Genomic DNA, 15822 nt, shown 5'->3' with positions numbered 1-15822 from the left:
TTGTGTGGATCACATCTGCTGCTGGCGCTCTTTAGTAAGATTTTTAGTTAAGGTGGTTGTGTACGTATGGTCAATTAACGCAGGTTACTACAGAGACACCTATCATGCGAGCCAGCATTAGTTTTGTTTTCTGCATGCCGTCTACAATTTTGTATACTGTTGTTTAGTAGGGTGTATGTAGATTTTCTTTTGCTGAGATTAAGAGTTTCTGATCTATTTTGCTTGGGCGACCTGCTAGATCACTGGGAGCTCATCAAGTCCTGGTGTTCATGGTAAAATATTCTAAACACTTATAAAATCTCCCTTAGTTACAGATAAGACTTGTACGCATTAATTGCTCTACCCGCACAAGTAATCTTTGTGCATTGAGTGTACTGCAATCTACACTGATCAGCCCCAACATTAAAACCACCTGCCTAATATCGTGTAGTGCCCCCTCATACTGCCAAAACAGCTCTGATGCATAAAGGCATGGACTATCCCAGAGTTATATGTTTTCTCTATATATAGTCCGGGTTCTAGGTTACGCTAGCTCATGGGTCCTCAAACTCCGGCCCCCCAGATGTTGCTGAACTACAACTCCCATGATTCTTTGAATTACATAGATAGCCAGAGAATCATAAGAGTTGTAGTTCAGCAACATCTGGGGGGTCGGAGTTTGAGGACCCATGCTCTAGCTCAAAGGTTACATGCTGCATCTGGATCTAGGCCTGGCATATCGCTACCTATCCTGTCACAAGGAGCACTGTTTTCCTTACAACGGTGATAATTCATGCCTACTTTTCAGAGTTAGACATAGTTTGTTACATAGTTTGTTACAGGGATTCGAGCCCTAGTTCTGAGCTAATGTTACTGCCGGAGGATAGATTTCAATCATGGTATTGTAGATGGGAATATTTGTCTCGGGAAATCAGATTCTGTTTTGTTTATGTAGCAGGTCAGAAATATTTTAGATCTATACAAACATTTGGTTTAGATTTTTTGCCTCCTGCTTTTCTTCTAGTTTATTACGTGTAGTTTGGGGCTTCCAAATCCATATTACACTTCTAGAATGGCCAGATAATAGTCCTGACCTAAATCCAATAGAAAATCTGTGGAGTTAATTAAAGAACGTGTTAGTCGGAAGCAACCATGGAATAAAAGATAATTGATAGAGGCAATCATACACATATACATAGCATTGCGCACATGGGCACACATAGAATTGTATCTAAATTCTGCTGCCGAGTTTGGGCCCAAATTTAAGTGTATGAGTTCGCAGGCCTAACCTTATCCCTAAAAGTTGTACATGGGGGTCGACTTGTCCGGCGAATACAGCAGGCCTAAACCTTTATAACACTCCTATTTTTTAAGATCTAATCATATGCCACCATATACAGAACAATTAGTTGGAGTAAGAGTCAGTACATTGTTTCCAACTCTAGACACCCGGAATTGCTTCCAACTCCATGACAATGACTCCACAATACTGGCATTATATCCACAAGCACAAGTGTAAAGGCTAATTAATTAAATTAAATTAAATTAAATATATACCTGCATCAACCGACATGGTCGTCTTGTTACAGATAACCCGCCTCTGCTGCATCCCACCCATTCAGAGGTAAATAGCTATTGATCAATTTCCATTCAGTTCCTTATTCTATTATTTTCCAATTTAACTTTATAAACTAGCTTTCTTTAACGTTTCTCTCAATCCATTTTATATTACAAAACTCCACGTCAGCTTCCTTCAGACCGGTCCTGCATGGCAGTCTGGGAACACTATTTCTTATACCTTACTGGAGGCATTTTTGTGCCTCCATATTACGTCTTATGGCCCGACTGCAAATATGTATTTAGCACGTTTATTATAAAAACAAATGTATTGTGACACATTTCATTTAAATCCAGAGGGCTACCATCAATGGTACAGTGCTAATCCAATATATTAGGGTAACCCAGTGCAATTCCTCCTATTTACCTACTGTTTCTGTTCGAATTAATTTGCTAGATAATTTTTTTATTGTTTTATGTTCTGATTGTAACATTTGAAAGTTCTGTGGAATATGTTAGTGCTGTATAACTACTTATTATATTAATAACACGCAGGCTCTGTATTCACTACTAAGAGTGATAATACATCTTTTCCTTGTTTAGTATCGCAGCAGGTAACATAGAACTGCATTTTTATGGGGAAGCTGGGGTGTCTGAAAATACTGCACATACAAACTCTTGAAACGTAAATCTGGCCTGGTGTAGCATGCTGGGAGTTGTAGTTCACAGCAGTTAAGGGTGGCTATGCATTATCTCCCATATTACACATCAGGAGAAACCATTAGGTAGCTCTCCAGCTGTTGTGGAATTACAGTTCCCATGATGCTTTGCCAGTTTATTGACTGTAAGAGTTCTAACTCCCCATTTTACTTTGCCATTTAAAGAGTCAGTTGTGGGCAGGGTGACCAGACGTCCCTGTTTTACTGGGATCGTCCCGGTTTTCGCCCGCTTGTCCCGGTGTCCCTTGAATCTTTTGCGGGCCACATAAATGTCCCGGTTTCTGCAGAGTCGCCTCCTTTCCTCATGTGCCGAGGCCGGCAGGGGATATCCTTTCATCTCCCCTGCCGGCCCCAAGGCAGTTTGTTGCTGCAGAGAGAGGAAGGGTGCTGGGCCTGGGAGGCAGAACGCTCCTCCCACGAACAGTCAGGTCGGAGCGTTGCCACACATCACCATAGCAATGCTCAGACACTGCACTGTACTTGCAGGAGGAGAGAGTAGTCAGCCTGCAGCCAGAAGAGCTGCAGGCTGACCTGTGCACGCCACCACTGGACCACCTATGATTCAAAAGTATATATTGTGTTTTAGTTTTTTTAAAATATGTATATTTGCTCCATTATCCCCCCCACACACACTGAACCCCTACTCACACTACACCACCCTCCCCCACACACAGCACCCTCTCTCCACAAACTCACTGAACCCCTACACAGACTACACCCCCCCACACACACAGCACCCCTTCCACACACTGAATCCTTACATATACTACACCCCCACACATGCACCACCCCCTCCACACACACACACACACAGCACCCTCTCTCCAAAAACAAACACACACACTGAACCCCCCCAAACACACAGCACCCCCTCCACCCACACACAGCACCCCCTTTATACACACACACAGCACGTTCCACACAGCACCCCCCCACACACAGACAGCACCCCCTACACACACACACACACTGCACCCTCCACACACTCACTCTGTGTTCAGAGGTCTGTGTGTGTTCAGCAGCCTGTCTGTGTGTATTCAGCAGCCTGTGTGTATGTGTTCAAAAGCCTGTGTATGTATTGAGCAATCTGTGTGTGTGTATTCAGCAGTCTGTGTGTGTATTCAGCAGTCTGTTTCAAGTGTGTGTGTATTCAGCTGTTTGTCTCTGTGTGGGTATTCAGCAGTCTGCTGTGTGTATTCAGCATTCTCTGTTTTCAGCAGTCTCTGTGTGTTTGTGTGTATTCAGCAGTCTGTCTGTGTGTGTGTTTAGCAGTCTGTATGTATTCAGCTGTGTATGCAAATGTATTCTACAGTCTGTGTGTATTCAGCGGTCTGTGTGTATTCTGCAGTTTGTCTGTGTGTATTCAGCAGCCTGTGTATATGTGTTAAGCAATCTGTGTGTGTGTATGTTTTTAGCAGTCTGTGTGTAACAGTCTGTGTTTGTATGTGTATTCAGCAGTCTGTCTGCATGTATTCAGCAGTCTGTCTGTGTGTGTGTGTGTATTCAGCAGTCTGTGTATGTGTATTCAGCAGTCTGTGTGTGTGCATTCAGCAGTCTGTGTGTGTGTGCATTCAGCAGTCTGTGTGTGTGTGCATTCAGCAGTCTGTGTGTGTGCATTCAGCAGTCTGTGTGTGTGCATTCAGCAGTCTGTGTGTGCGTGTATTCAGCAGTCTGTCTGTGTGTGTGGGGCCTATTATGTGCCTGGGGCCTATTATGTGTCTGGGGCCTATTATGCTGTTAAGATGGCCCTGCTCTAGGGTATATGTGTGCTCTGATCATGCACCTACAAAATGTAAATGAAAAGACACTCATTTGAGTAATAGAAAGGGGATGAGCTGTAACAACCACTTCTGGCCAGGAATAGATTAAAGACTTCTAAAATGTATGTATTTTTTATCGATTTTTGTATCGCTAATGGGTGTTCCAGTTTTTTGTTTTCAAAATCTGCTCACCCTTGTTGTGGGGTGTATTCACTAGCCAGTGATTTGCAGTGACATTCCAACCAATTTGGACCAAAACAGTCAAATTTAAAAAATTCTCTGCTTTAAGGACCAATAGGTCCAAAACAAAAAGCCCTCATAGTAAAATCTATCATTAAGGGAGAACGTGCTCCCCAGTGGTTACTGGTGGTTACTGGTTAGCAAAGCGTCATGGGAGTTAGAGTTCTACAACAACTTGCAGGCTTACCTGCTGGCCAACCCCGCAATGCGAATAAACCACAGACTATAATATGTGAAGCTGCTCTGGAATAAAGTGCACAGCATTCACCATTGTTCTCTCCAATCCATTGTTATTCTGTGTGGGTCTGTACCTGCCGCCTGCGTGACTGCCCGTCTTCACTGCTCCGTCATCCGTGAAATTAAAGATCCCGCTCCAATTTCCCAATTCCTCTCCAGTCTGCCAGCTAAACTGCAGCCCTCTAATAAAAAAAGGAGGCAGTTTATATTATGTTTCTCTGTTCTTCCATCACGTCCTTGTAAATGACATAATATCAGGAAATAACCACATTTATTGTAAGCATAAATTGAAGTGCTCAGAAAACAGCATTTGACTCTTAACTAAAATGCAGATCGGAAAGATCGAACAGGCTCTTATTTAGCTCCAAATTATCCATTAGTTCTCATGTAAAAAGGGGTATGTTTGGTAGGACAAGTATAATGAATAAAACTAATCTAAGGAGTTAAATAAACCCTTACTGGCACGAACCGTGCCCTTCTTTAACATAGTATCAGCATAAGGTATTTCTACAACAAGGAAGAAGTTCAGAGCTCAATATACTAAACCACCAATTCTAGCAAAAAATCCATAATACAAACATTATCGCAAACAACTGCAGGGCATTTCGCTAAAATAAGAATTTTTCCAAGTTTGCCACGTTTTCAGTTTGTCTTAATATGTACAATTTAATGCAGCTCTATGAACAGATGCTGAATGATGCAGTGCCGCATTTTGCAGCGCAAGAGCAATAGCCTCCCAATGCTTTCCTACGGGAAAGCATTCCATTGGCTGAGATCATCAAAATTGATGATCTCAGTCACGAAGGCGGATCAAGGTGGGACCAGCCATGGCGAGACCAGCCCAGCGTGGGATTAAAGGATCACTATAGTGTCAGGAAAACAAACTCGCTTTCATGACACTATATCATCCTTAGGACCCCCCTACCCTCAGGTTCCCCCTCCCTCGGCGCTGGTGACCTCTCCTCCCCCGCCGACGTCCTGCAATGTTAACATAGCAGTTTCTCTGAACTGCTATGTTTACATCTGAAGGGTTAAAACATGGGGGACCTGGCATCCAGACAACTTCAATGAGCTGAAGTGGTCTGGGTGACTATAGTGTCCCTTTAAAGGTGTGTAAAATCACCTTTTCAGACAAGCTAAGAGGGGCCAGTGACCTAAATAGTCACACAGGCACTATAGGGTCAGGAATACAAGTTTGCCTTCCTGACACTATAATGTTCCTTTAATACATTTTTTTCTGTAAACAAAAGTTTTATTGTCATTCAGCAACAATGGAGAAGCATTGTGATTGGATCAGGTCACCACTTCTGATGATGTCAGCAGACAGCTTGTTTTTTCTGAGGCAAACAGCATACAGAGTTACAGCTTCAAGCTTGAATACAAGTAAGACGTTGCTATATTTATGGAGGCATAAGGGGCACAGGGGGGCTAGATTGTGGTTTTAACACTATAGGGTCAGGGATACATGTTTGTGTTCCTGATCCTATAGTGTTCCTTTAAACTCCATTGTCCAAATAAAAATCACTGTTTAATAGATATGCCCCCAATAAAAAAAACATGCATGCATTTATGCATTCAATTACACTTTTTTTTCATTGGAGTTATATTTAAAAACAGCTTGCAAAATCTGCAGCCTTTGCAAGCCCTCTCCTACTAACCCCGCCTAAACGTTCTGTGACTGTCTAATCACAGACTTCCCAATGCAGCTCAATGAGTAGTCTTTGCAAGTCAGGTGCTCTGAGCAATTGCTGTCTCTTCAGTTTAGCTCAAATTAACCTTGTTACACTCTCTGGCTTTCAAGCAGAAGCAGGTCCTGTTACTTCCTGGTTAGAAGTCAGGCAATGGCCCAGAACACCTGCAGCTGTTTTTAGCTTTACCCTGCATGCATTTTTGTTTCGGCTATATCCACAAAACAGATATTTTTTAAATTTGGGCAGTGAAGTGTCCCTTTAAGGTAAAGGTCTATATTTGTACCTAAATTATCTAAATTAAGAGGTAACTGCGGTATTTTTATTCTTTATAAATGTCCTTTAGTAGGGCTAATCTAGTCTAGCTACCTCGATTCAGAGTTGATCCCAATCGCTAGAGCCCGGCTACTGAGCCTCCCAGGTAACAATCCACTGCCTGTTGGCAGGAATGTCTGCAACAGCACTACTGACATCTAAAGAGTTAATCAAGAAGACAGAACAATTCTACAATACAGAAGAGTTGGCGGTGTTTGAATGTGCCTGATTCGAAAAAGAAAAGATTGGTGATTGGCATATTCTGTGATTATTTAAATTGTTTCCAGCTATCAGACACAGTTCTCGGGGCACAGAATACATACATACAACTATAATTCCATGCTAGATATTTATACATCAATACGCCTCGCGGCAGTGAAACAGTCACATAGGGTTTTAATCACCGAATGATGAATTCTCGTAAATCGACAAACACATCTATCTTCTATTCTTAATATATTTTTCAGTTCAATTGTCAATTCAGCTTCAGCTCAATACACTATTTAGTAAACAAACCCTCTGAATGTAACAAAACACTATTCATTTATAAATGTGTCACTGCTCATTTAGATTTCAAAATCCATAAAAAAAAAAAAATTAAAATCTCTTGATAGTAAAATAATGGTTGTTAGTTTTTGGACAAGAAGGTTGTTAGTTTTTGGAAGCTCTGCTTTTAGTAAAGACAAGATTTGGTTGCTGGAATGAGGTTTAATATGTTTTGGAATTTAGGACACAGTTTTTACCCCAAAATTTGGGGTAAAAAACTGCCTGCGTCCTATATTCCGAGTGTCAGTTGGCGCAATGTCTGGGTGAGAGAATGTAGTGAACGGTGATCCTATACTGCGGTCTGCAACGCCATGACAGGAGGTCAGAGCCACAAGGAAAACAGGGGGGTTCAGAGGCTCATGGGGGTGAGAGAAACGCAAGTGGTATCGCAAAAGACACAAGGGGTGTAATATAAAGTAACGGGGGCAAGAGACCATAAAGGGCTAAGACTTTTATTTGGTTGTTTTATTATTTTTCTTCTAAATTTCTAGTTAAAAAAAAAATATGGATGCGTATTTTTTTTCTCCAAAAATTACTATAATAAACATGCCCCGTTGTCGTAAGTAGATCATATAATTGTATTATATGACAGGAGGCTTGTTCCTAGTTACAAAAGTCTGAGACATTTATCACAAGTATAATTGATCACTTGTTGGGATTGATGTACACAAAAACGGCTGGGATGAGAGTGATGTGAATTGCAGTATAGAGCAATTTAGAAATCAAACATGAACTTACAAAACTGAGAATAATTAAAGAATCGCCCTGCACTTCCAAAGGTGGAATAAACTACTCACTAATTGCCCAACGTTTCCTTTTAGATTCTAAATGAATGTCACCAACAGAAAAGCTAATGAGAATAATTAGCAGGTATCATTAAACGCAGAAATATCACGGTCAATCCAAAGGCATACAAGCAGAAACTTTAGCGTTCCTTTTCAAAATATTTACTTAAGAAAATGACTAATTTACAGAAACTGCAGGATGGCTTTATACTTTTGGATGCTTAAAAAATCCCACATTAAAGCATGAATTTAGAAAACCATCCGGGTTATTTTATAGTGGAAGTTAGGTCATCCTAATTTTGGGGAAGAGTGGGTTAACTTGGAATCAAACGATAGATTAGGCAGATAACGGGATGTGTGTGTTTATTATATTCCAAATCTAGCATCGCCAGAGGGGGTATAAATGGCTTCATTGCACTGCACTTTCAGATCAAACAATAATGAATCAGAGAGCAGATAAAATAACTTGGGTTTGCCAAGCGCAGTGGAATGATAAGAATGAAGGGACAAGGCACGATCAAGATCACACTGCAGCACTTTGACATCTAAATTAGCAATATGGGTGGGGATTATCTGACATTGCTTGGCTAACCTTTGTAGCCACAGACACAGAACTAATTTTACCATTGCTACATTCAATTACATACAAACTCAATAGCGCTAAATAATTTAAAGCAGATCTGTCACCACTGAGCATTTTGCCCAACCCAAGCATATCTACTAACATATTAAATCTAGCGGGCATTTGGTGGGCAAGAGTTAAATAAATGAAGGGGGAGGGCAGATTACTTTCCTCCCTCCTGTCCCTGTGGCCAACGGGTGGGGTCATGCCATAAAACAAAATGGGGGACATCCTCCGTACTATACTGTGGTCAGGGGAGAGGAACTAGTGTCCCCCCCAACTTGTGACCAAGTTCATGTAGATCTTTCTTACAGGGGGATAAGCTGTACCCTTTGATTTGGTAATTGGGTAATTCAATACCTATACAGGAAAGAGAGAACCACTTCCCCCTATCTCCATTCCTCTCTGTTCCTTCTTGGCTGTGCTGCAGAGCAGATGTGCAGACGCCATGTGCTATCATGGTGAACTATGTTACACTCTGTTGCTTCCTTTTCTTCCTTGGTGGATGTGATGTCGAACTTGCAGCAGTGAGCCATTACTAGATGTGAAGGCCTAACCGTGGGTGAGATCAAACGTGTGGGGAAGGGGATTACTATATAGATAGATAGATTTAAAAGGGTTGTTGCTCCGTGGGTCTGGGCTGTGTGTTTGTGATATATTTATAGTATTGTGTTGTTGCCTTCTAATAAATACCTTTTAACCCCTTAAGGACTGGACTTTTTTTGCGATGTTGTACATTTGCGACCAGGCATCTTTTTGACACTTTTGTGGTGTTTGTGTTTAGCTGTAATTTTCCGCTCTCTCATTTACTGTTCCCATACAAATTATATATTGTTTTTTTCAGGACAAAAGGGGCTTTCTTTACATACCATTATTTATATAATCTCATGTAATTTAATTTTAAAAAAATGAAAAAATATGATGAAAAATTGAAAAAAATACAAGTTTTTTGAATTTTATGTGAAAAATCTTTTACTTTTCTACAAAAGCGAATTAAAAAAACTGCTAAATAGGGGGCGGGGCCGGACCGCCGACGGGATCAGACGTGTTCTGTCTGAGCTCCCGCTCCGGGGCCTGAAAGTCGGAGTAAATTGGAGGTTACCTGCGACCGGCAAATCATGCCAAAGCCCACATGAACCCCCAGATACTGGGAAGATCGGAGTACCCACATGGGTCCCTGTCCGGCACCAACAGCAACCCGGCTGGACCCGGAGCTAGTTGGAGCTTGAGCCGGGATGGGACGGCCGCCCTCCCGGGTCTCCTAGCCGGCGGCTCGCGCTCCTCCTCCCCCCTCTGGACCGGGGGGGTCATCCCGGTCTGCGGAGGCACTAACCAGCATACCAACCTGGGCCTAAACTATCTCCCTGGCGAGGAACATCAAATGGGCGACAGTCCACAAGATGGCCGCTGGCCATGTGCGCGAGCTGCCAGGGTGATCGAGCCGACGCTCGCTTACAGCGAAGAAACCAACGAAGCTACAAAGACAACCATTTAGTGTCACTTCACCAGCTTACCAGAGGAGACAGAACGTCACTGCAAAGCCAGGAGACCCCTAACATGCACCGTAAATCCGTCGGGAGGCACAAGCTACGAGAGCCAGGGGCCTCATGCGGCCTCATGCAGCCGCAGAGCGCAAACCAGCGAGAAGAAGGACCCACAGCAAAGTAAGGGAGGTATCCAGCGACAGCCACGAGAGGCAACATATGAGAGGGCTCTGAGGGTACCTAGCACTAGGACTATCAAAGCTCTGGAGGCACCGGGGGGGAAAAAACCCACATTTAATGGCTACTGCTGCATTTGATAGACTGTCACCATACCTCCCATGGAGAGACCCGGTACAGACTGTAACTGGCATGGCTTGCTCTGGGCTCCCATATCCACGGCAATCACACCGGACTACCCTATGCTGCACAAACCAACAAGAAACCCAGACCAGTCAGGGTGACATACTCCTGTGGTACCACTACTTGCAGAACAAAATTTGTTAAGGCTTGCATTTACCCATTTAACTATTTGTGTACTTAGATAGACATGTAATTTTCTAAATGTCACTGTATGGAATGCATGTCCCTCTTTTAGGCTCAGATAAGCGTAGCTCAGCATGATCATATTACTATCGAGGAACTGAAAAAAATGACACTCGCCAGGTCCACTTACTTTAAGCTACTGAGTCAAACGTATTTAGAAATGTTAGTTGCATTGAATACTTAAACTTAAATTACGCTACCCGAGAACCTAAACAACTACTTATTTGTTACTTTAACTAAAAATGTGCCTGACAATCAGTTACCACAACCTGTAATGCAAATATTCAATATTGTACCCAGATGTCGCTGTTGTGGCGCACCAAAGCTTGTGATTACTCTTGTGCACACCAAAAATAAAGAATTATAAAAAAAAAAAAAAAAAAACTGCTAAATAGATTCAAAATGTTGTCCTGAGTTCAAAAATACCCAGTGTTTACATGCTTTTTGCTATTTTTTTGCATGTTATAGGGCTATAAGTACAAGTAGGATATTGCGGTTTCAAAACATACATTTTTAAAATGTATCAATAGTGACATTGTAACACTATTATCTGTCATAAATTGCTAAATAACACCCCACATGTACATATTTTTTTAAAAGTAGACAACCCAGGGTATTCAATATGGGGTATGTCCAGACTTCTTTAGTAGCCACTTAGTCGCAAACACTGGCCAAAGTTAGCGTTCATATTTGTTTGTGTGTGAAAAAAGTAAAAAACTAAATTGAACGCTAATTTTGGCCAGTGTTTGTGACTAAGTGGTTACTAAAAAAGACTGGACATACCCCATTTGCAATACCTTGGGTTGTCTTCTTTTGCAAATGGTATGCCATCATGGGGGTAATTCTCATTCCTGGGCTACCATACGCTCTCAAAGGCAACGTAACCAACCTGCCCATTTTCAATGTAAAAATATTTGACCCATATATTTGACCCTGTAACTTTCAAAAACGCTATAAAACCTGTACATGGGGGGTCCTGTTCTACTCAGGAGACTTTGCTGAACACAAATATTAGTGTTTCAAAACTGTAAAATGTATCACAACAATTATATCATCAGTAAAAGTGCTGTTTGTGTGTGAAAAATGCAAAAAAAGTCACTTTCACTGACAATATCATCGCTGTGATATGTTTTACTGTTTTGAATCACTAATATTTGTGTTCAGCGAAGTCTCCCGAGTAAAACAGTACCCCCCATGTACAGGTTTTAGGGTGTCGTAGAACGTTACAGGGTAAAATACAGTGATAGCAAATTAAATTCTCTGGACTTTCGGCCTGGGTTGGCAGGCAGGTCCCTTAAATTGCAATCAATAAAATAACTTAATTATGTAAAAATATTACATAAATACGCACGTAGAATTTAAATATATATGCATATTTATATATTTGAAGTCTACGTGTATATTTATATAATTATTTATGTAATTTTGTATATGGACATATGAATAGTTTGCATTCTTTTTATTTATTTATATATACATAGATATATATACAATTTCATTCTAAGTGTATTTTGAAATAAATATATATATATTAATATCAAAATACAGTTAGAATAAAATTTCATATAGATATATAATTTTTTTTAATTTTTATTATTATTTTTAATTTTTTAAATTTAATTTAAATTATTTATTATTCGTATTTTATAATATATATATACAATAAATTAATTATAAGTGTATTTTTATATTAATATATGTACATATTAATATAAAAATACACTTAGCATGACATTATATATATATGATATATAGACATATATTATATAGGTATAATATATGTCTATATATCATATATATACACATATATAATAATATTTTTTTTTTTATTAACTTTCACTTTAATTTTTTTTTTTGATTTTACAGTTGCAGGGAGACTGCCTGTCAGCACAGACAGTCCCCCTGCAGGCAGAGACTAGGACACCTATTGTGACCATATGGTCGCCCTGTTGGGCGATCACATGGCCACAGGGGTCCTAAACCGCCATGGGGAGACTGTCTGGGCTGCAGGCAGTCTCCCCACACCGGGAGCACCGCCGATCGCCGCCGGGGGAACGACAGCGATCGGGTAAGTACATTGGACGGTTAGGACGGTTCAGGACGGTTCAGGTTCAACGCAAAAATGCCAATGACGATCCTGAACCGTCCTCCGTCCTTAAGGGGTTAATGTAGACGAACCTTGTGTAATATATATATATATATATTCATTTGGTGATACACCACAGGGGGTCCTAATTATAATCTGGTATTGAAGACTAGTGTCCCTCCTCAGCCACCACATATAAGCATTGGGTGGAAACTCAAGAATGTTCTTTCTTCTAATTTTTTTGTGCTTCAGCCTCAAAAAAGGGTTTTTAAGTGGTGTGGCTTGGGTCCCTTAGCCACATTATGGTGGATATTAGCATGTACACCTCCTTATATATATATATATATATATATATATATATATATATATATATATATATATATATATATATATATATATATATATATATAGAAGGCTTGGCCTGTAATTGTGGGAGGAACTTAAATTCCCTATTTAAACTCAGTGAGCCCCTGCTTACCTGTCTTCGACGATCTCGGAAGTGCTTCAGTGTACTTCCGGTTTGCAGATCCGTAACGTCAGTATTCCCGCCCGCCGGCAGCCCGGTTCATACGCCCGGTGGCTATATTCGTGAGTATTCCGCTTCCTGCCTCTCTCGGACGGCATCGGAATCGTAAGTTTAGCCCTGTCGCTCACGGGCTCGCATTCAATCCGCTGCTTTTCTCGGTCAGTGTAACACGTTCAGTTACACTTACACCTCGTAGTCTCTTTCAGCCACAACGGGTTGCCATACGTTTTCGTTCAGGGGGTACGATTATCTTCATTCTGTTCCGTATTCAGGGGATGTGTTCACGTTTTAAGCTAAGTCTTAGTAGTTACGTTTGATATGAAAGGGGTTTAAGCGGTTTAGTAGTGCCCAGTATTCTCAACTTCGGTGTTTAAAGTAGTTATGTGGTCCCCTTAATGTCATAAATAGCTAAATAGTGTGTATAGGGGGTATGTTGTTCCATTGTGTTAAATGGCTGTTCCTGTCCTGTTTTTGTTGTAGTTCTTACTAGTACTGACACTTTTCGCAAGTGGCCCTTCGCGGGTGTACGTATTCGCAGCTTTGTTAAGAGGTAGGCCTCGGTGTCACCCAGTTCTTGTGTGTATGTTGTAGTTAAATAGTACATATCATAAATAGGTCACGTTTCTTTTCCTTTAGTTCCATTGGTTCCCTGCAGGATTATACTTTATTAGGTCAAGTAAAGTTTCCTTCCTCAGCAGGTATGTTATTGGTGTGTCCTGGCGGGGGGGGGGGGGGGGGGGTTCGAGGACTAGTTGTATTTTCTCCCGCCAACTTAGGTATGTTCCCGTGGGCTCTTTGCCTACAAGGTTAGAGGTCCCGCAAGGCATAGGTCAGCCCTTACGTTCCGAGGTTCAGGCCAATCGTCCCAACGCATAGCTATAGCCTTGCTTCAAAATTAGTTAGGGCCTCACCAGTCACGGCCAATCGTATTGCTTCTTTTTAGGTCACCGAGAGGCCAACTCCCCGCCACCCACCTCAGTGGCACCAAGGCCCCACGCGCCAAATCATAGTTAGAGCCTCTCATAGCCGCTTGGCAAGTAGTTAGGGCCTCATCTGCCACCAACAAAAGCTAAGCTAATACAATTTCGCCTATGGGCACTAGCCTAGTAAGTGGGGTCCCTCCAGCTTTTTATTTTCAACACTAAACTCGCCCTCTCTGCCCCTTAGAATGTCCAACGCTTCGGTATTAGAAGACAATCTGTCGGTTTCCAGCACCCCGCTCAGGTCGGGCACGCAGAGAACGCAACCAACCCCTCCAAGTCCAGCTTCCAGCTATCGCTCCTGGACTATCCCTAAGATTACCGCTGAACTTAAAAAGAGAAATATCCCTTATCCGGCTTCAGCTAGGAAGAACGAACTGTTTCGTTTATTGAACTCTACTGAGGATAACGAAAGGCCTGGCCCTAGTTCACAGGTTAACGTACTTAATAGCCTAGCTGAATTACACGCCATGATGGCCTCCCTGGTGTCCTCAGTTGCCACCATCAATAACAGATTGGATAACCTGGAAGCTAATAACGTCCCTTCAGTCCCCGAGATGCCCGGGCCGGTTGTCCAACCCACGCCCGCTCTAGGAGGTAACAGTGACCCTCCACCGGCTAGGAAAGTTTCCAACCTTATTAATCCTATTCACCTGATACCGCAGTCTCTCAGACGTGACATCATAGAGGGAAAGGATGTTAACTTGGCCTCGCTACTGATAGCGGCTCAAGACGTGGTTGAAAACAGGGCATACACGTTTGAGGACCTGTCAGTAGTGATGAGGGCCAGGGACCCTAGGTTGAATAGGAAACTTAACATCCCTGAGTTTGTATTGGCATTTGGCCTATACAGAGACGTTATCTGTACTGCTTTTCCCCTCCGCAGAGAGGAGCTGGATTTGTACCTTCACAAGGTAATAGAGTTGGCTTATAAGTACGGGGGCTTTGCCTTCTACGACTATCACAAGTCGTTCTCCGCTAGGTCAGCCGCTTCGTTGTCCCAGTATAATACAGTCACGGACTGGGGTCAGTTAGATACAGAATTGTTTCTCATGCATTTTGCAGGTCTCAAAACCCCTTCCTGTGCCATTTGCTCATCTGCAGCTCACTCTATTAATTTCTGTCCCGAGAATGTAGCTATCCCCTCTACCAGCAGCGCCAACTCCGATTTCCAGTCAACTTCCAGCCAGAAGGAGGTTAGAGATAAATTAGGCAGGCCCATAGTGTTCTTGGGAAAAGCTCAGGTCTGCAATAATTTTAATGCTGGGGGTTGTAGTTACAGTGCTTGTAGGCTGCTGCATGTGTGCTCGCTTTGTTTCAGGGCACATGCCAAGACGATGTGCCCTAACAAATTGTACCCTAAAAAGGCTTCTACTCCAATAAACATTCCGAGTTTGCAACGTTACCTGGCTAATCATCCTTCTTTACATCTGGTGGAATTTCTCACGTCAGGGTTCACTCACGGGTTTCACACAGGCTTTGTCTCTCTCCCCTCAGGCATCCTGGAGTGCCCCAACCTTCAGTCAGCTCTCACAGACCCCGATACCCTACAAGTTCTCTTACAGAAAGAAGTGGATAACGGCTTCATGATAGGCCCTTTCACTACTCCTCCTTTCTCCTCATGGAGGACGAACCCTCTAGGTATCGCCACTGGGAAGTTTAACAACAAAAAGAGGCTTATTATTGATTTTTCTGCACCACACGCTTCTCCCACACCTAGCCTGAATGCACTAATCCCGTCAGAAGATTTTTCTC

The 15822-nt window shown here is 42.1% G+C and overlaps 1 protein-coding gene across 2 annotated transcripts in view; it reads right to left on the bottom strand.

Annotated features, from left to right (window-relative positions):
• Positions 1-15822, bottom strand: part of ST8SIA5 (ST8 alpha-N-acetyl-neuraminide alpha-2,8-sialyltransferase 5) — an 85254-nt gene that overhangs the window by 39078 nt on the left and 30354 nt on the right. Inside the window, exon 2 of one of the 2 annotated variants that reach the window (XM_063453881.1) lies at positions 4567-4674. The exons of the other annotated variant lie outside the window; for it this stretch is intronic. Within the exon in view, the coding sequence (XP_063309951.1) occupies positions 4567-4674 (108 nt within the window). The remainder of the gene's footprint in view (positions 1-4566; positions 4675-15822) is intronic. 2 annotated transcript variants of the gene reach the window in all.

Source organism: Pelobates fuscus, chromosome 5 (genome assembly GCF_036172605.1).
Source record: "Pelobates fuscus isolate aPelFus1 chromosome 5, aPelFus1.pri, whole genome shotgun sequence".
Taxonomy (NCBI): domain Eukaryota; kingdom Metazoa; phylum Chordata; class Amphibia; order Anura; family Pelobatidae; genus Pelobates; species Pelobates fuscus.
This window is presented reverse-complemented; position numbering and strand designations above follow the sequence as displayed.